The sequence below is a fragment of the Salvia miltiorrhiza genome, unplaced genomic scaffold, assembly GCF_028751815.1.
Source record: "Salvia miltiorrhiza cultivar Shanhuang (shh) unplaced genomic scaffold, IMPLAD_Smil_shh fragScaff_scaffold_149, whole genome shotgun sequence".
In the NCBI taxonomy this organism is placed as follows: domain Eukaryota; kingdom Viridiplantae; phylum Streptophyta; class Magnoliopsida; order Lamiales; family Lamiaceae; genus Salvia; species Salvia miltiorrhiza.
The window spans coordinates 225,199-245,243 of record NW_026651424.1 but is presented as its reverse complement, the minus strand read 5'-3'; the positions used below and the strand labels follow the sequence as shown (position 1 = coordinate 245,243).

The following is a 20,045-nucleotide window of genomic DNA, read 5'->3' as shown; positions in this document are numbered from 1 at the left end:
TTTTTTAATTTCAATATAACGATACATTACTACTTTTTAAAATATATTTCTAAAATTTAATGATCGAATTTCGATAGTTAATTCTCTCGTAAATCCCCGAGTTTATACTTAACACCTCCTTATAGTTTTCACAAATCACAAGCTATGAGGACTAAAATATCAGCCTTAATGGGCCAAAGCCCAATAAAAACCATAAAACAAATGGCCCAAGTCTAGGATTGAAAAAGAGAGCCCAAAAGCCTCTCATTTCTCTCTCAACCTCTCTCTCTCTTCTTTCCTAGCACACATACACAAGCATACCCGCCCTTAATTTTATAGGTGTTTTCACAAATCACAAGCAATGTGGACTAATAAGTGGGCTAAAGCCCAATAAAAAGCATAAAACAAAAGGCCCATTTGAAAGTGTTACAAAACCTTCGGACATCCAAAGATTAACAAGCTCTGTAACACGAATCTCCTGATCTTCTGGAAAGCCAGCCATATATAAAAGACATGGCTTCAAGTGATTGGGTAAATGAGTATAACTCGAACCAATTATTGATTCAAGCTGCCCGTCATTTGCAGCAATTTGCTCCCATGAGGATCGAGTATGAACCTTAGATAGAAGTCCTGCCACCACCACGATTGAAAGGGGGAGTCCTCCACAATTTTGAACAATTTTCTTCCCTATATCTTTTAGTTCAATAGGAAAGTATGTACCGGCAAACACCTTCTGCTCTAGCAAATTCCAACTATGATGTGCATCCAACACACTCATAGTATGAATGGAACTAGAAGAGTCGACATAAGCAGCCACATCATGCAGCCTTGTGGTTACTATGATCCAACTGCCATTACCGGAGTCAGGAAACAACATCCTTACATCATCCCAAGCTTTCTTACTCCACATGTCGTCCATTACAATAAGATACCTCCGACCTAGTAGGTATTTGTAAATTAAGGTTTCCATAGAGATGTCACTATCTCTTAGGGTTGAAATTTCTTTCATGGAAGCTAGAAGATTTAGAACAATACGTTCTACACTATGATCTTGTGATATTGTGACCCAGGCGCAGATATCAAAATTTTCCACAACGGATGCATGATTATAAACAATTTTAGCAAGTGTGATCTTACCAATGCCTCCTGTTCCAACAATTGGGAGGACTCGTAGTCTGGATGATCTCTCTAAAAGTCGATTCTTGATCACTTCCACATCTTCTTCAAAACGAACCACACCATCATCTTTGCTGCTTGTGATTGCTGATCTTGATGATGAACTAACGTCGGCAGAATCAGTTACACTGCCGACTGAGCCTTTACCCTTGATGCAATCCACCACATCTCCAACGGTTGACTCCAATCTCTCTGCTAGTTTCCTCAGCCTGTTCGCAAGTCTGACTCCATCTAAAAGGTTTTCTTCAGAGAAGAGATATTCAATAATCTCATTTGTTGAAACTGCTGCATCTCTGATTGTTTCTTTGTTTGGATAATGTTTGAGATTCAACTGCAAGATGACAGCTTGGACGCCGATGGATAAAATTTCTTGTTTAACAGAATGAGTGATGACGCGATCATTGCCATGCTTTAGGATTCGATCTAAGGTTTGAAGCAGAGTATCAATAGCTTCATAAGCCATATGTCTCGATTGTGCAGAAACAATTTGTCAAACCTGTGAGTTGTGTGATCCAATCGCCATATCTTTGAATATTTTTTTCATTTCTCTGACCAGGTTTAGCAGCTTGATTAATTCTAACATAACTCCATTTGAATTGGTTTGTTGGGTAGCGAGTGTTGTTGTATGATGAAATATTTAAGGGATAATTACTTCCTTCATCCGCCCATGAAAAATTTGTCACAATTTACTTTTGAATTCGTTCACAAAATATTTACCACTTTTCATTTATAATACTAGCAGTAAGAACGTGCGATGCACGTTGAACACGTGTGATTTTGTACTATGTAAATAAAATTCATAGATATTATTATATAGTTTTGAATATTTGTATTAATTAATTATTTTTATTAAATTGATTTATTCATTTGACTATAATTGTAATTTAAAAAAGGAATCAATGCAAATATTAATGAATAAATTTAAATGTAATAAAGTAATATTCATAATATATATACCTCTAAATAAAAATGCAAAAAGATCTATGAAAAATATCCTAAATTATCTAAGTATGGGGCAAGACGAATTTTAAATTTTTTCTTGTTTGATTTTGACGATTGAGGATCTTTTCTTCTTATTTTTGGTTTGCAACAAAATATTGTTCAACGGCATATCGTCGTCACTTGTAATCTCAATTTGCAATAAAATATTGTTCAACAGCATATCGTCGTCACTTGTAATCTCAATGTAGTCATCAAACTTTTTCCTAGTTACCCTTTTCTTTTTCTTTTGTGATGGGATTATTTTTTTTGATTTCTCGGGTGAATGATTCTTTTCTTCCACTTGAGTCGACTCTTCTTCAATATCGCCAACATCGATGCTTGGTTGGGTTTTTTGGATTGCATTTGCCACAATATTGAGATTTCCCCGTTGATCGAATTTTATAGACTTGAGCATTGTCATGAAGTCGGCTTTTCTTCAATATCTCCAACATCGATGCTTGGTTGGGTTTTTTGGATTGCATTTGCTACAATATTGAAATTTCCCCATTGATAGAATTTTATAGATTTGAGCATCGTCATGAAGCGAATTTCTGTGTACGCTTGTGTGTTTAATCCTCTATAGTATGTGGAGTATGTTTTACCCTGTGAAAATATATAATTGTTATAATTACATAATATCAAATTTTGTAATATGAACTATTTAAATTATAGTAAGAAATCTTAATTTACCTCTTTGATTGAAGAAAGATATTCATCCACAGAGCATCCTACATATATCTTTGCCGCTAAATGTTTGAGCTAAATAATTGAAAAATAAATTTTTGAGCTAAAGTTACCGACAATATCCTTGCTCGACTTTCTTTGATAATTGGATTTAATGAAAAATAATTTAAATTATAAATACTTTCATTTGCAAAAATGCTTAATGCAAATCATTTCATGCTCAACTCATATAACAAGTAATTACACTTAAAATAATAATAATAATAATAATAATAATAATAATAATAATATTCTTATGCAATCAGTTTTTTTTCTCTTTAAAATAATAAATAATCAAACTTAAATATAAAGTCTAATTAATTTAAATAAAATCTGCAGCCCAAAAATTTAATCAATATGTAGAAGCCCAAACTTAAATTAAATCAACCCAATTCGCAGCCCATGCTTTAAAATAAATAATAATGCAGCCCAACAGGATTATAAAGAAACTCGCCCACAACTAAAAGCCCAAACCTATTTCCATTTTTTTAAAACAAACCCACCCCCTTCTTCTTCAACATTTCTCACGCATACACACACTCACAGGTACTGATTGAAGAAAAATAAGCAAACACACAAAAGCAAGAGAGATATTAATGGTGATAAGAGGTGAGAACCATCTATATCCCTCTCTCTCTCTCTCTCTTTGTAGGAGGTGATAAGAGGTGAGAGGGAGGAAGATTGAAGAAAAACAGGTAAACACACAACAACAAGAAAGATAATGGTAGTAAAACTAAAACCAACATATAACTTCGAAGTTGGGCCTGCCAAGCTCTGCACTGCTTCGTTCTCACGCGAAAGCCAAACTTGAACACGAAATGGAAGATCTTCCCCTTGTAATTCCACTTGTTCCTCTACGATCTCCTTTGCGCACATCACAGCAGATTCGTCATAATCCCTCATCCATATCTTTTGCAGCGTCGGTATGTCTCCAATTTGAGTCGTGATCTCCTTCAACGCTAGCATACCATCAAGATGAAGCTTCTCAAGGCGTGGAAAGATGGAGTTCGATTCCGCAGTCCAATGCTCCAAACTACAACACCGATGCAATCCCAAGTACTTGAGGGAAGGGAATTGGCCTTCAACCATTTCCCACTTGCCTGTTCCAAAGCACCCGAACCACAACTTGAACTTCTCGAGAAAGGGCAATGCACCTATCTTTTCCAACATTTTTTCCCATTCAAAGCCACCATTCATAAAAAAAGTCAACTTCTTGAGGCTTTGGCCTTCAAAGCCACCATTCATCACAAGAGTCAACTTCTTGAGGCTTTGGGGGAATGTGAGCGCATACGGAGCAGCTCTAAAATCATGAACCGAATATTGTACGTGGAGGGATTCCAATTTACACAGACGTTTGATATTGTTCAAACAATAATAATCATCTTGCTCGATTCCCCCTCTCCCAAAATACTCTATCCTCAATTTTTTGATATTGGGAATTCTCTTAACCACCTCTTCACTGCACTTGAAATTTGCTATTCCCTCAAGCACCAGTAGATTCTCCATGACGACGACATCATCACTCGAAGGTTCTGGAAGATAAAATCTTCCTCCAGTCATTTCAATATGCCTAAGTTGTGGCATTCTCCAAATCTCAGCAGGTGCAGTGAACTCCTTCCCAAAACAAGAAACAATCAATATGTGCAGATTCCAGAAGCGAGTAAACGAGGTAAAGATCGAGGACAGGCTACCAACTTTAACAGCAAGGTGGCGCAAGTTAACATACTGAGACACAAGGGACTTGACCACGTAGCTTTTATCTCCAGAGTAACGAAACTTTCTGTATGCATGTAATGTTCTAAGCAACCCGGAATTCTTAATACGCGGTACTCTCCCATATTCACTGATAATGGAACGAGCACGTGACATAGACTGCAAGTCGTCAAGGACTTTCTTCTTTGGCGTGTTCCTGGGTATAACAACGCGGCGTTGGCTACTCATGCCTCGAGGACTAGATTGCCCTATCACATGATAGAACCCATCTTTCTTGCTCTGGTTCAAGCATAAATCCCTCAACAAATCATGAATTTTGACCCATTTTATGTTTCCTGTAGACCCCACTTCACCAACTAGAATGAGATTTCTATCAATCAAGTCCTTTAAGAACTCTATGGCAATAGTTTCCAAACTTTTGCCATTCATGGGTTTTAAAAATCCTTCAGAAACCCATAGCTTCACGAGTCTTGAGACTCTAACCGAATCATCCTCCTCAAACACTCCCATATACAAAAAACATGGCTTTAAATAAACTGGCAAATGATTATAGCTCATTTTCAACAGTTTCATACAATGCTTATCATTCTCCAAATTCACTTCTGAAGCTAAGTTCTTCCTAATTGATTCCCAAACTCCTAGAGTATGTTCCCTATTTCTCAAAATACCCGCCACTACAACAATTGATAAAGGAAGTCCTCTGCAATTCTCTACTATTTTCTTTCCAATTTTCTCTAACTCATGTGGGCAACTTCCAACCCCAAACACAATTTTTGACAAGAGTTCCCAGCTTCTAACCTCATCTAAAAATTCCATTTGAAGGCTAAAATTGTTGTTCAATTGGGAACTCAAGTGTGAAAGCCTAGTCGTCACTATTATCCGACTATAATTCTCATTTTCGGGAAAGAAACGTTGTATCCTATCCCAAGCATCGATGCTCCACAAATCATCCATCACAATTAGAAACCTTCTACGTGACAAATACTGGTAGAGCTCTAATCCTAGTTCATCTTCACTCTTTTCACTCAGTTGTTCCTTGCTTTTATTAGTGGCTTGAGAAACAAGTTCACAAAGAATTTCACTAGTGTTGTATTGTTGAGAAATAGTAGCCCAAGCACAAACATCAAAACGCTGCTCAATAATTTTCTTCGAATAAACAGTTTTGGCAAGAGTGGTCTTACCTATCCCGCCCATTCCTGTGATCGGGATGACTTGGCGTTCGCGTTGGTCGGAAACGAGCCTTTCCAAGATTCCATTCACGACACCCTCGGACCACACCACCATGCCACTATTGTTCTTCTCAGTGGAAGAAGAAGCAGAGATGAAGCTACGCCGCGTATCATGTAGCACCACCTTCTCTGTATTCCTCTCCATCGCCAAACTCTTGATCTGATCCATTTCTTGTATCACATTTTGCACATCTTGAAACAACTTCATCTCTTCCTTTGGATCTGCTTCGTCGGAAACAGGGGAGATATCAGCTTCTGTGGATCTGCTCAGCTGAATCTTGGCCACGATATGAGATTCGATGGCGTCTTCAGCTGCATAAGCTGCATTTGCAATACGCATCTCCAAGGGATCTGCTTCGTCGGAAACAGGGGAGTCATAAGCTTCGAGAAACTCCTGCAAGAATGTGATAATTTCAGTGAGGGATTGAACTTGGTGTTTGTTTAGAGAAATCGGAGGGGAATGGTGGCGCTCGAGGTCGTCTATGATATGCATTAGAGAAACCAAGGCTGCGTAGGCCGCCATGATCGATATCAGTAGAAGGGAAACAGAGTATAATTATGAGAATTTTGGACAAGAATTTGATAGAATCTTAATTTAGCTTCTTATTAATAATAACATAAAATCTTAATAGGTCATATTTTAAGCGACGTCTTATCTTAGCAGTTGGCAATAATGTGAAAGCGGATGTTTATATAAAGAAGTGTTGCAGATTATCAAGAGCTTCATAAGCCATCTCGATTCTACACAAAAAATATTCTCAAAATTATTGTTTACTGGTTGGTTGTGACTTTTGAGTTGTGATGAGTTCAAAGTTTCTTTTTGCTTTTTTCAATTTCAAGGCAAAACTGAGCCACCCATTCCCTATCTTTTCGTCAGTGCGATTCCACATCATCAATCACTATTCTGCTATGGAAGATGTATCGTCTATTACACGTCATCCAATCCAATCACACGCTAGGAATCCCTTTGAGATGAGCTTTTCGCTCTGTTTGTGGGTTTATTCCATCTTGCACCTTGCTGGTGCATTGCACTTAGGTGCTTAGATGGAAGACACGTGGCTTTGCATTGCATTTATGCCGTTGATGTATAACATTGCACTTAGGTGCTTAGATAGAAGAAAATGTAAGTCTCAAATTCAAAAATTTGCACGACACTAAGAGGGTGTTTGGCTAAGCTTATTTTAAATAGCTTATAAGCTCTTAGAGCATATAAGATGTTTCAAAAGCTTATAAACTGTAATTTTTAAGAGCTTATAAGTTGTCAAAGTATTTAGATAATTGAGCTTATAAGTTAGAGAGATAATTTTTTTGCTAGAGATAGAAAATCGAAGAAAAATAAACTTGAATGATATATGATGAAAATAATAAATTATAATTGAAAAATATTTGTAAAAAGATTGTTTCATATGAGATTATAAAAAAATAAGTTGGGGTAGAGGAACTTATTTTTTGGGGAGCTTATTTTTGAAGCTTATAAGCTGTTTATGAGCTTATTTTGCCAAACACTTTGAATGAGCTTATAAGCTCCTAAAGTTGTTTAGGAGCTTATAAGCTCAGCCAAACACCCTCTAAATCTCATCTCATTCAACACATAAACATGCTACACTAGGAAAAAGAAAAAGTCAAAGATGCATACAACTAACCATGACATAATAGATACTTATCAGATTAATACAATAAGCAAAGGCCGAAGATTATTACAAATGTAGTGGTATTGAACAATCTAGGCTGTATAGTTTGAAGAGAATTTCATTTATTTCTGTGTAAAAACTCAACATACAAAAGAAGAGCAAGACAACTATTTATACTATACAAAGAAGCTTCAAGAAGTTCTTCACGGTTATAACTAACTAGACCTACTGTTAACTAACTAAACTACTCTTAGCTAATCACACAGAAACTAACGTGCGCTTTATGCGCACAGTTCATGCATGCGTTTAGGGCTGGCGAATCGTGCGGATCGGATCGCTATCGGGTCGACCTGATATCAACCTGACCTGATAAGGCCAAACTCGAACCCGACCTGATAAGGAAATGCTAAAACCCAACCCGAACCACCCAACCTGATACACCTAAACCCGAACCCAACCCGAACCCGACACGAATCCGATAACAACCCGATTTGAATCGGGTTGACACAACCCGATAGCAACACGATAACGACACGATCTGATTACGACCTGATAACAACCCAATTTGAATCGGGTTGACACAACACGATAGCGGCACGATCTGATTACGACCTGATAACAACACGAATTTGATTTGATTCATTCACATGAATAATAATATTAAAAAAAATACAAAATTCATCACATATGCTCAAGAATCAACATATCCAATAAATCAACAATTCAACATATGCCAAACTAAAAATACAATCAATATAAAGCATTAAACCAATAAGCTTAACAAAATATAATAAGCTCAAATGAAAATAACAATGCATCAACCAAGAGTCGTCAATCCCTCTCATAACTACAACATAATCCAAGTGAGCTTAACAAATCAAAACATAACTAGACTAAGTGACAGCCTTCATGCAACAGCAATAGTGGAGACCGAAGAAGATTCAGTTTGAGGTTCATCATCGCCATGTAGAAAGTCTTCGGCTAACTCAGATGTTGGTACTTCGCTTTTGAAGGCTTTGAACGAAAAAAATATGAATTAATATTAAATATATATCAATAATATAAAATGTTAACATTAATAACACAAAAAACTCATACCTTTTTCTCCAAACAACCAATCTCTAGTGCAAATAATTGCCTCCATTGTGCTTGCTTTAAGTGAGCTACGGTATTGATCAAGTACTCTTTCACCAACACTAAAAACAGCTTCTGAAGAAACTGTAGTTATGGGAATGCTCAAAATATCACGAGCCATGTGAGCTACTTGTGGATACTTATATTGATTCCCTTTCCAAAAGCCAAGAATATCAAGATTGGATTTGGCATCCAACCTTGCTTCTTGCATATACAACTCCAATTGCAACTTTTGTTCACTTAATTCTATCCCATTCAACTGAAGAAGGACAATGCTTGTAGTTGGGATCAACAAGCTGAAAATTCATGAATGCTTTCCTATAATATAGTGCATTATCAAGCATAAAAAAAGTAGAATTCCATCTAGTAGGGACGTCCTGCCTCAGTCCTCTCTTACTTTGCAAAGATAACTTGCTTACACATTCCAAAAAAATTTGCCTCCTCATTTGTGAACCCCTCACATATTTCACACTTTCACGGATCTTAACAACAGAAGTTTCAATATCATTCAAACCATCTTGGACCACCAAATTGATAATATGTGCACAACAACAGATATGGAAGAATTCAAAATTACAAAGAAGTGCATTATTCAAAGTCAAAGAAAATACTTTGTTTTCAATCCCCCACTCACAAAGCATGGAAAATAACTTATTTGATAATGCTACGCCAGTATGAGGAGATGGCATCAAAGAAAAATTCAAGACCTTCTTATGTAACACCCATTCCTTATCAATGAAGTGACAAGTAAGAGAAGTATAACCATCAGTGGTAATCGAACTCCAACAATCAGAAGTCAAGGACATTCTACCAGATGCTTTTTGCAATTCAGACTTAATCCTCATCTTTTCTCTTTCATACAATTTCAAAACATCAGCCTTCACTGTATTTCTAGAAACCATCTTAATATCCCACTTAAGATACTCAAAAATAGCTATAATGTGTTCATATTCAACAAATCGGAATGGCAAATCATGAACAACAATAGCAGCAGACAATAACTCCCTAAAGTGAACATGATCAAATTTTGATTTACTTGTAGTCACCAATTCACCCACATCATGTGTGTTCTTCCTTTGACAACCCTCTAAATGACGTATCATGTTTCCAGTTTCAGTTTTATTTGTCACTTTGTGATAAGTATGGCCACAATATTTACACACACATGTTTTAGAACCATCTGCACTAACAGTAACTTTAAAGTGATCCCAAGCAGTTGACCTTTGTTTTCTTTTGTTCGTTGGGGGCTTAGCTGTGGGATTGGACGTTCCCAAACCAGTTTTTGTAGTTGTGGCTGCAAGGGCAGGCTAGGCAGCAGGGGCAGCAGGCGTACCAGTACTCGGCATATCACTTGTATATGTCGTGTAAGTATTTTCATCATTGTACTCATTGTACTCATCATTGCTAGACATAATTACCTATAACACAAAGATAATCTAATGGCATTAAATAATCTGACTATGCATCAAATAAAAACAATAGACTATGCATCAAATAAAAATAATAAAAACAATAGACAACTAATCCATGGCATCAAATCTGACTATGCATCAAATAAAACTAATAGACAACTAATCTATGGCATCAAATAATCTGACTATGCATCAAATAATCTGACTATGATTTTATATTTCAAAAAGGGGAAGAAATTTGACCTTGAAATGAGGGAATTGTAGGTTGCTGCTGCTACTGTGAATGGTGGCGGCGAATCGACTCCAGAAAATCGGCAGCGGCGAATCGACTCCTTCAGTAGGCTTGCGAAGACGTCGCCGGTGAGAGGAGCGACTGGGAACCGGGAGGGGTGGCGACGAAGAGGAACCGTGCCGCGCCGCCTACGTGGCCGTGAGATTCGACAGTGGGAGCGACTGGAACTCTGGGAAAGGGGCGGCGACTCGAAGAGGACTGGAACTACTGCGAATGGTGGCGGCGAATCGACTCCAGAAAACTGGCAGCGGCGGCGTGGACTCCTTCAGCAGGCTTGCGAAGACGTCGCCGGTGAGAGGAGCGATTGAAACTCTGGGAGAGGGGCGGCGACTCGAAGAGGGGCTGCGCCGGGCCGTCGTTGTAACACCCCAAATAATTAGATTATTATATAGGTTTAACTATTAGTATTTTCTGATATAGCTTATTATTATTTTTAGATAATTACATGATACATATAGACATGTACCATTAATTTTATCTAGACTATAATTATTATTTATATTTATGATGCCTAATAGAAGTTTGAGTTAAACTTGTTATTTATTTATTTATTTATTTATTTTTCAACAAATGCTACTATTTCTTTAAATTCGGTGGACCATTAGTTTTTTTTCGGAAGTTAGACTTACAATTTAGAATGTAGGGGTGAGAATGAAAGAAAATTAGTTTTTGGGTTAATTTTTCAATTGTGGTCAATTTTTTTAAATATTGTTTTATTTGACCGAATAATTGGAAACTATTTTAAGTAGTTAGTGAATTCTTATTTTATTATGATTAGTCCTATTAGTTGGATTAATTCGTACTTGGGATAGAGCTCAAAATTATTGAGTAATATTTGACTAAACAAATTTATTATCTATAGATACGTGTACATATGTGAGAGACCAAAGTGATATATTCAAAATTAGATTCATGTTTATCAAAGAGTTTTCCCAAAAACTTATATATATAGAGGGTCACATACGCATTAAACACGAAGTGTATATACATATATACTTTTTCTTCTTCTTTTTCTTTTCGGATAGAGGAGTTTAAATTTTTGATCAGGAATCAACGTATTTATGTTTCGTCAAAAAAAAATATTTTCAAAGCAAGTTTTAAGGTGAGGGATTATATGCTTGTGGTTATATTCATGTATGTTTTTATATGCTCTTATTTCATGTTTGATTATACTTGTTCAGCCATGTAGAAATACATGTTCAGAAAATCAGCCATGTTGAAATACATGTTCAGCCATGTAGAAATACATGTTCAGAAAATCAGCCATGTTGAAATACATGTTCAGGGGGTTTCAGTTCGCCCATCAGATTATCAGTATATGTGTATGACAATGTGAATTATTTGCATGTTTAAGCGTATGTGAATATTTGCATGGTTTCTCACTGAGTATATTTTCAATATGCTCACCCCTTATCTTTCAGTTTTGCAGTTTTGGAGTCGAGGTGGCCATGGAAGTCGAGAATGACTAGAGATTTAGTATTTCCATAGTAATTTAAGTTGAACATGTCACTTTCTTTTAGTTTATCTTTTTTCTTCCATGTTACTACATTAGTTTTAGCAAGTTGATTTTAAATTAGTTTAAATTTTAATAGTTAAGAAGTTTTATTTTATCTATTAGTTCTTAAAATTTTGGAAAGCAAAGTTTATGAAAATTGGGGTGTTACATAGTGGTATCAGAGCGGGTCTACGTTCCTGTAGACTCGTGCTTAAAATAAAAAAATTGTTTTGTTTTTAAAAAAAGGTTTAAGTAAGCTTAAAAGGTTAAATAAGCCTAGTTATTCGAAACTCATGTGCTGCGTCGACTCCAAGGTATGCGTTTTAATTGTTTAAGTATATGGCCGTTATGATGTTTTACATGACTTTTTTTTATGATGCCTTTATGTTCTAGTACTATTATGTTTAGCTTCGTTAGAAATAGTTGAAATTGTGAAATTGTTAGATGACACGGACACGTCAAACTCCCACTAGAGCTCAAGTTACCCTACAAGCACGAATGGAGAAATTGCGCGAAGAATATGAAAGATTAAGTGAACGTTGTGAATTCTTGCGTGTACAATGCGAGAGATACGAAAGGATTAGGAGGCTGTAATCGGTGTACGACTGCTATACATGGAGTAGCGACTACGGGTTCATGGAACACGTGCGAAGGATGAAGTTACCTCACCATAGAACTAGATTATATGGCTCAAGAATCGTGACTAGAATTTTGAGGACGAAATTATTTTAAGTGGGGTAGGTTGTAACACCCCGATAATTTAGATTTATTTTATAAGTTTAATTAATAGTATTTTCTTGTATAACTTATTTTTTTAAATAATTACATGATACATATAGATATGCACCATTAATTTTATCTAAACTATTATTATTATTATTAGTATTATTTTTGTTTCCTATTAGAACTAGAACTCTTTAAAAACTAGTATAAATATGGGATCTATTTTCAAACCCTAAAACAGACGGACACACTAATTAATTAGGGTTTTAGAGAGAGCAGAGAGGGCCAGAAACGTGTAGGAAGTTTCTCCCTTGGGACTTTCATAGAACGTTGTCCATCCAACGGTGAAAGCTGAGCGGGATACAGTTCAGAAGATCTGAGCTGGAGTCAGATTTTCGCAGGAAATCAAGTTCTGGCAGTTTCGGAAGAACGACCATAACTTCCTCCACAGAACTCCGATTCAAGCGAAACAGGCGGCCACGGAAAGCTCTCTCGAAGACGAAGAAGTCGTATTTCTGGGAAAAATACGATTTGAGGACGTTTGAGGCTTCAAACGAAGGCTTGAAGCTGACTGGTCTGTTCAGCTGCGATTTTGACGAATTCTTCTGGTGCGGCGCTATTAAGACCTTCATTCCGGATTTGATTTATTTAGCTTCGACTTTAAGGTGAGGAATTATATGCTTGTGGTTATATTCATGTATGTTTTTATATGCTCTTAGTTCATGTTTGATTATACTTGCTCAGCCATGTAGAAATACATGTTCAGAATATCAGCCATGTTGAAATACATGTTCAGCCATGTAGAAATACATGTTCAGAATATCAGCCATGTTGAAATACATGTTCAGGGGCTTTCAGTAATTCTATAGAAGTTTGAGTTGAATTTAAATTGATTTAAACTTTTATAATTCAAGAAATTTTTATTTTTTTATCTATTAGTTTTCAAAGATTTTATATTGAAAAGTTTATGAAAATTGGGGTGTTACATAGTGGTATCAGAGCGGGTCTACGTTCCTGTAGACTCGTGTAAAAAAAAATGTTTTTTAAAAGGTTAATCAAGCCTAGTCATTCGAAACTCATGCGCTGCATCGATTCCACTCCAAGGTATGTGTTCTAATTGTTCAAGTATATAATATATATAGCAGTTATGATGTTTTACATGATATTTTTTTATGATGCTTTTATGTACTAATACTATTACGCTTATCTCCGTTAGAAATAGTTGTAATTGTGAAATGTGAAATTGTTTAGATGACATGAATAAAGTATGATTAGAAATTTCGAGGACGAAATTATTTTTTAAGTGGGATAGGTTGTAACACCCCAAATAATTAGATTATTATATAGGTTTAATTATTAGTATTTTCTGATATAGCTTATTATTATTTTTAGATAATTACATGATACATATAGACATGTACCATTAATTTTATCTAGACTATAATTATTATTTATATTTATGATGCCTAATAGAAGTTTGAGTTAAACTTGTTATTTATTTATTTATTTATTTATTTTTCAACAAATGCTACTATTTCTTTAAATTCGGTGGACCATTAGTTTTTTTTCGGAAGTTAGACTTACAATTTAGAATGTAGGGGTGAGAATGAAAGAAAATTAGTTTTTGGGTTAATTTTTCAATTGTGGTCAATTTTTTTAAATATTGTTTTATTTGACCGAATAATTGGAAACTATTTTAAGTAGTTAGTGAATTCTTATTTTATTATGATTAGTCCTATTAGTTGGATTAATTCGTACTTGGGATAGAGCTCAAAATTATTGAGTAATATTTGACTAAACAAATTTATTATCTATAGATACGTGTACATATGTGAGAGACCAAAGTGATATATTCAAAATTAGATTCATGTTTATCAAAGAGTTTTCCCAAAAACTTATATATATAGAGGGTCACATACGCATTAAACACGAAGTGTATATACATATATACTTTTTCTTCTTCTTTTTCTTTTCGGATAGAGGAGTTTAAATTTTTGATCAGGAATCAACGTATTTATGTTTCGTCAAAAAAAAATATTTTCAAAGCAAATTTTAAGGTGAGGGATTATATGCTTGTGGTTATATTCATGTATGTTTTTATATGCTCTTATTTCATGTTTGATTATACTTGTTCAGCCATGTAGAAATACATGTTCAGAAAATCAGCCATGTTGAAATACATGTTCAGCTATGTAGAAATATATGTTCAGAAAATCAGCCATGTAGAAATACCACTACTAGAAAAATGCTCATAGATAACGGATTTTATCCGTTATCTATGAGCAAAAAAACCGTTGTGTATAGTGGTGTTATCTATTATAGGTGTCATACACAACGGTTTAAAAACCGTTATCTATGAAGGGAAAAGATAACAGTACAACCGCACATACATTACGGTTATGAAACCGTTATCTATATTGATTATACATAACGGTTTTCTACTGTTATGTATTATAATTTATCCGTTATGTATTCTATAATATTTTTTTTTTTCATATTATAGTTAACAGTTTTTATACTTTTTATAACGGTTTAAACCGTTATCTTTTTCTTACAAAGATAACGGTTTTCCACTGTTATGTATTAGAATTTATCCGTTATGTATTATGTAATATTTTTTTTTTCCATATCATAGTTAACAGTTTTTTATACTTTTTATAACGGTTTAAACCGTTATCTTTGTAAGACATAGATAACGATTTTTAGTACCTTTTATAACGATTTTAACCGTTATCTTTAATATTTACTCCCTCCGTCCACAATTTAATGCCCTATTTGGGTGTGGGCACGGAGACTAAGAAAGTTGAAAAAGGTGTTGTGGTGAAATATAAGGGTAATTGACTAAAGTGATAAAGGTAGTTGACTAAAGTGATAAAGTGATAAAGTGTAGTAAATATAGAATATAAAAGTGAAAAAGGTGTTTGAAGGTGGGTCCATTAGTGGCAAAGGGTAGTAAATATAGAAAAAGTAGGAGAGTAAAAGGGTACAAAAAGCAAAACAGGGCATTAATTTGTGGACAATTTTTTAAAGCCAAACAGGGCATTAAATTGTGGACGGAGGGAGTAATATTTTTTTCTCAATTTTTATGTTATTTATATCAAGAAATAAATAAATAACTTTAAAACAACAAAATGATCAAATCAACAATAACAATATTATATATTATTCAAAATATTCGTACATTATCATCCGAATGAACCAAGTATCAAGTATCTAAGATCATTATATATTTCGATTCACTTCCTGGCTTATCCACTCCGACAAAGTCCTCATCGACCTCTCAAAGGCTTCCTTCGCGCTCATCTCCATCTTGATCTTCCTCCCTTTTTGAAAGTAACATCCCTTGATAACATACAAACATATACGCCACTTGTCAAATACTCAGTTATATGAAAGGAAAATAGTGTTAGAAAAAGATATTATGCATACACTAGCATTGATTGAGAAAATCCCCTCCTGAAGAAATGATAAAAAGGAAAAAGACATTGTTCTATCTAATTTTATATATAAATCAATACATCATGCATTCTGTATTTTGCTACATAATGAAAAGCAAAGTATAAACTATATGTAACTTACTACATAAATCAATATACATCATGCATTATGTAACTTACTACATCAATTAGTCAATCACAAAGAGAGAAGACTATATTTCCCACATAAGTATATTTACAACTTCATTTTTCTTAACCTGTGAAGCCTCATGCAAGTTAGCCACTCATAATCATAAGGATCCTAAGGGTTCCTCCGCAGAACATTATAACTCAAAGTATTCCAAAAAAAGAAAAGAAACAAGATCATAATCTATCAAATTGAATCAACTTTGCTAAAACATTCATCAACACCAATACCAAAAAAATTATATTTCCTTCAACATCCTAAAACTGTATCATATAAACAGAGCAGAAAACAATACCAATCAAAATAATAACATGTAAAAAACAAAATCATATTTACCTCCGATTACTGAACTTCTCTTAAAAGCAAAGTGTTGACGTTTCTTTACCTCAATAATGTCCCTACAAACAATGCAATCCGCCTTGTCAAAGTCTTTTGTGACTCTATAAAGCTCGGCCTGCAATTACATAAAAGTATAAAACAAATATATAAGAAAGACAAAAATTTACTGTGGTGCTTGAAATAGAGGGAGTTTGTGCTGACGAAATTCTTAAAAAAAATTGAGACGAACTGGAAATAAAGTAAACATGCAACTTCTAGTCCCTACTAAAATGACATTAAGTTAGAAAAAAATCGCTAATGTAAGTTTCTAGCTTTGTGTAATCATCTTAAACAAAAATTGCTCAACAACATATAAGCAGTACTAGAGCAAAAGAAACATCAAACAGAACGACAAATCTTACGGGTTGCATAAATAATGCAAGAGTTCAGTATACTTATCGTTGCCAGGAAACCATCATGAGGCAAACATATTAAATTTTAGAATTATAATACGAAGTGCAATATAAGGTAGACCCACCAGGTTGTTGCATGCAGAGGCAACATGAGGATCCCTTTCCCCAAAACCTTCTTTAGCTTCATGTAATGCAGATAAAAAGAATCTCTCAGCTTGATCAATATTTCCCTAGGTGATATTAAAAAAGACTATTAAAAGAAAGTTCTAGATGAAAGTGCACAAAAATGGACTATTTAGAAAAGGAATCACAAAAGGACTTGCCTTCGAAAAGTAATCCCGTCCATTATCAGTAAAAACTCTCCATTTAGATGTATGCTCATTCGATATCACTGATCCATCCTCTACTTTACGCAAGCCACTAAAGTCATCCTTGCTCGTATCATTTTTAGAACTTGTTGATACATCTTCTGCCATGGAAGGTGATGAACATGCTCCAACAATAAATGCTGCAAAACGAGAATATTCAACAATATATGCCATATATGAGCAGCTTTCAAATAAAACTTAACTGAAATTGTCTAACTGTCACCCAGAGAAACTGACTGATGATGAGTATTTCTATTAGATCTGTAAATTAATCAACAATTTCTTAATGAAAATCTCTGAGCAGCACCAATATTATCTTTGCCAGCATCATCTTTTATGCAAATGATCAAATCATGAGGCTCCTATCCTTCCATCCTTACTTTGCGCATTAAATTTGGCCGATTCCTATGTACTTGTCTAATGTGTAATAATGTCTAAAACCACATATTTGCATATATTCTTAGCCGACACTTCACTTTAAACTTGTTCACTACACAACAAGACTCTTCTAGGAGATGTCTTCCATGGTTAATAAAATTACAAGTTTCAAAACCCCAAAAGATAGGCGAATCTTGCGCTTAATTTGGACGTTCCAGAAAGGTTCTTCACTCTGAATGTCCTGTATAAACAAGTTCTTCCAACAAGTTTGATCCCCCCCAAGTCCCTCCGATGTTTAAATTTTGGATATCATGTATCAACAAAGATACATAAGAGATCAAAAATATATATGCCATGATAACATACATAAGAGATATCAATAAATCTATGCCATAATAACCAAATATATGGTATATACCAGCTTGTCCGGACAGGAAAAGCCATTGAAGTAATTCCAAGCGGCATTTAGTCTGTGTATGACCTCCAAGTTCATATTTACTAGAACCAATCAGCTTTCCTAGATATAAAATCATATCAGCTCGTAAGTACTCAATCAAATAACAAGTCATAATACGATATAGGTAACACATGCTATCCAGTATTCACCATGTTAGGCAGCGCAAAGGATCACCAAACACCATAATAGGCTTACAAAAATAGTAATATGGCTATACCAATAATACAGCAAAGTATATGGATCAGCTATACCTAGAATATCTCATTGGGGGTGGGTTGGGGAATCAAAGATAGATAATATCAAAATTCGTTGATTTAAATAACCAGAAAAAAAAAGAAAAAAAAAAGAAAAAGAAAAATGCACAAAAAATCTAATTGCTCTACTAGTTCTTATTTTTCCTATATCAGCTTAATCTTGAAGAACTAGTTCTGATTTTTCCTTTATCACCTAAATCTCATTTCTTCAAGAGATTGGTTGAATCTCATTTCATTAAGAGATTGGTTGTATCATCTTCTCCATTAATTGGTTCAACGGTATTATCAATTTACACTATTTGAGGTCAGAAAATACCTGCATTTGGAAGAAAATTGTAGGCTTTAGTCTGTAGTGATGCAGAATTAGCAAGTCCCTTACACAATTTACAAACTGCTTGCCGGAAAGACATTTTTTTACCTGTGGGGCGGGTATGGAGCGAGTTTACTACGGCGGCGGCTGCTCCATGGGAGGAGAAGGAGGAGGGGGCGAGGATGAGCCGCGCTGCGGCGGCGGCGGCGGCTGAGCCGGGGACGGGTGCGGTGGGGGGCGAGCTGAAGAGGCGACTCGCGTCGCATTATCCATCACAAGCCTGAGAGGGTTTGTGGCGCTCAATCTCTGCCTTCTCGACATGTGAAACGTATTTGGGGATGTGTCTGCACTGATTCCCTATGAACATTGGCCTCCCCCATTTCCAAATCCTTCAACTCCACATTCTCTCTCTCCAATTTCTCGTTCCCTCCCTGCAACACTACCTGGAAAAAAACATCACAAAAAAAATTAGAGAGAGAGATTACTGGAGCTTGAAGGAAAAAGGTTCAAGACTGCGTTGACTCACGGGTTCTGCGGCGCCCATGGCGGCGTGTGGCGGTGGTGGGGTTCTAGCGACCTCAAATCGACGGTTAACTACGGAATCAGAGGAGAAATTTGGGGCTTTTTGTAGAAATTTTTGGGATTTTTTCCAGTAGAAATTTGGGGCGGCACTATGTTTGTGCGAATGCAAGAGAGATGAGACAGAGAGGGGACCGAGATGGCGTTGTGACGGCGGCGAGCAGGTGGAGCAAACCGGTGAGGTCGCCGGAGAAGAAACTGTGATTATCGTGGTGTGTGAAAAGAAAATGAGAGAGAAGAAATTAGGAGAGATTTTGGGGGAACCGCGATTTGGGTAGATTAGGATATCAAAATTTGTACTCCCTCCGTCCACGAAACAAGTACCTACTTGGTGGTGGGCACGGAGACTAAGAAAGCTGAAAAAGGTGTTGTGAAAGACTAAAAGGGTAGTGTTAATAACTTTTACTTACTTTTACTAATTTCTCATTAGCATAAAGACATTTAACATTAGTTTTATTCATTTCTCATTAGGAGTAATTTTTATTTATTAATTGAATTAAATTTAAAAATAAATATAAAAAATAATACTACATAACAATTTTTAGACGCTCATAGATAACAGTTAAATCAACCATTATGTATGCAACTAATAGATAATGCTTATTTATAACGTATTACATCATACCGTTATCTATGCCTATGGATAACACTACATATATAACGGAGTTTTGCAAAACCGTTATCTATTCTAAAAATGCGCTCATACATAACGGTTTTTAAAAAAAACCGTTATCTATGAAGTGTTATGTATGTGTAATTTTGTAGTAGTGTACATGTTCAGCCATGTAGAAATACATGTTCAGAAATTCAGCCATGTTGAAATACATGTTCAGGGGCTTTCAGTTCGCCCATCAGA

At 35.3% G+C, this 20,045-nt stretch overlaps 3 protein-coding genes and 2 long non-coding RNA genes across 5 annotated transcripts; all 5 read right to left on the bottom strand.

Moving 5' to 3' along the window:
- Positions 1–331: 331 nt before the first annotated feature.
- On the bottom strand, positions 332–1,618 carry LOC131002582 (putative late blight resistance protein homolog R1A-10). The gene has a single exon (XM_057929049.1). It carries the CDS (start codon positions 1,616–1,618, stop codon positions 332–334), a length of 1,287 nt encoding a protein of 428 aa, XP_057785032.1.
- A 634-nt stretch (positions 1,619–2,252) lies between these two features.
- LOC131002608 (uncharacterized) lies at positions 2,253–3,131 on the bottom strand. Its single transcript, XR_009094358.1, has 2 exons — positions 2,827–3,131; positions 2,253–2,739 (listed from the first exon to the last, which is right to left on the bottom strand). It is a non-coding gene; the product is annotated as an uncharacterized LOC131002608 (long non-coding RNA).
- A 268-nt stretch (positions 3,132–3,399) lies between these two features.
- On the bottom strand, positions 3,400–6,324 carry LOC131002581 (putative late blight resistance protein homolog R1A-3). Its single transcript, XM_057929048.1, has one exon. The coding sequence runs from the start codon at positions 6,322–6,324 to the stop codon at positions 3,400–3,402; it is 2,925 nt and encodes a 974-aa protein (XP_057785031.1).
- A 2,925-nt stretch (positions 6,325–9,249) lies between these two features.
- On the bottom strand, positions 9,250–10,283 carry LOC131002610 (uncharacterized). Its single transcript, XR_009094360.1, has 2 exons — positions 10,222–10,283; positions 9,250–9,984 (listed from the first exon to the last, which is right to left on the bottom strand). It is a non-coding gene; the product is annotated as an uncharacterized LOC131002610 (long non-coding RNA).
- Positions 10,284–15,625: 5,342 nt separating this feature from the next.
- Positions 15,626–19,154, bottom strand: LOC131002580 (uncharacterized). The gene is made up of 8 exons (XM_057929047.1): positions 19,137–19,154; positions 18,976–19,053; positions 18,719–18,866; positions 18,008–18,106; positions 17,167–17,351; positions 16,969–17,073; positions 16,498–16,566; positions 15,626–15,830 (listed from the first exon to the last, which is right to left on the bottom strand). Exons 1-8 carry the CDS (start codon positions 19,152–19,154, stop codon positions 15,711–15,713), a joined length of 822 nt encoding a protein of 273 aa, XP_057785030.1. The 3' UTR covers positions 15,626–15,710.
- Positions 19,155–20,045: the final 891 nt, after the last annotated feature.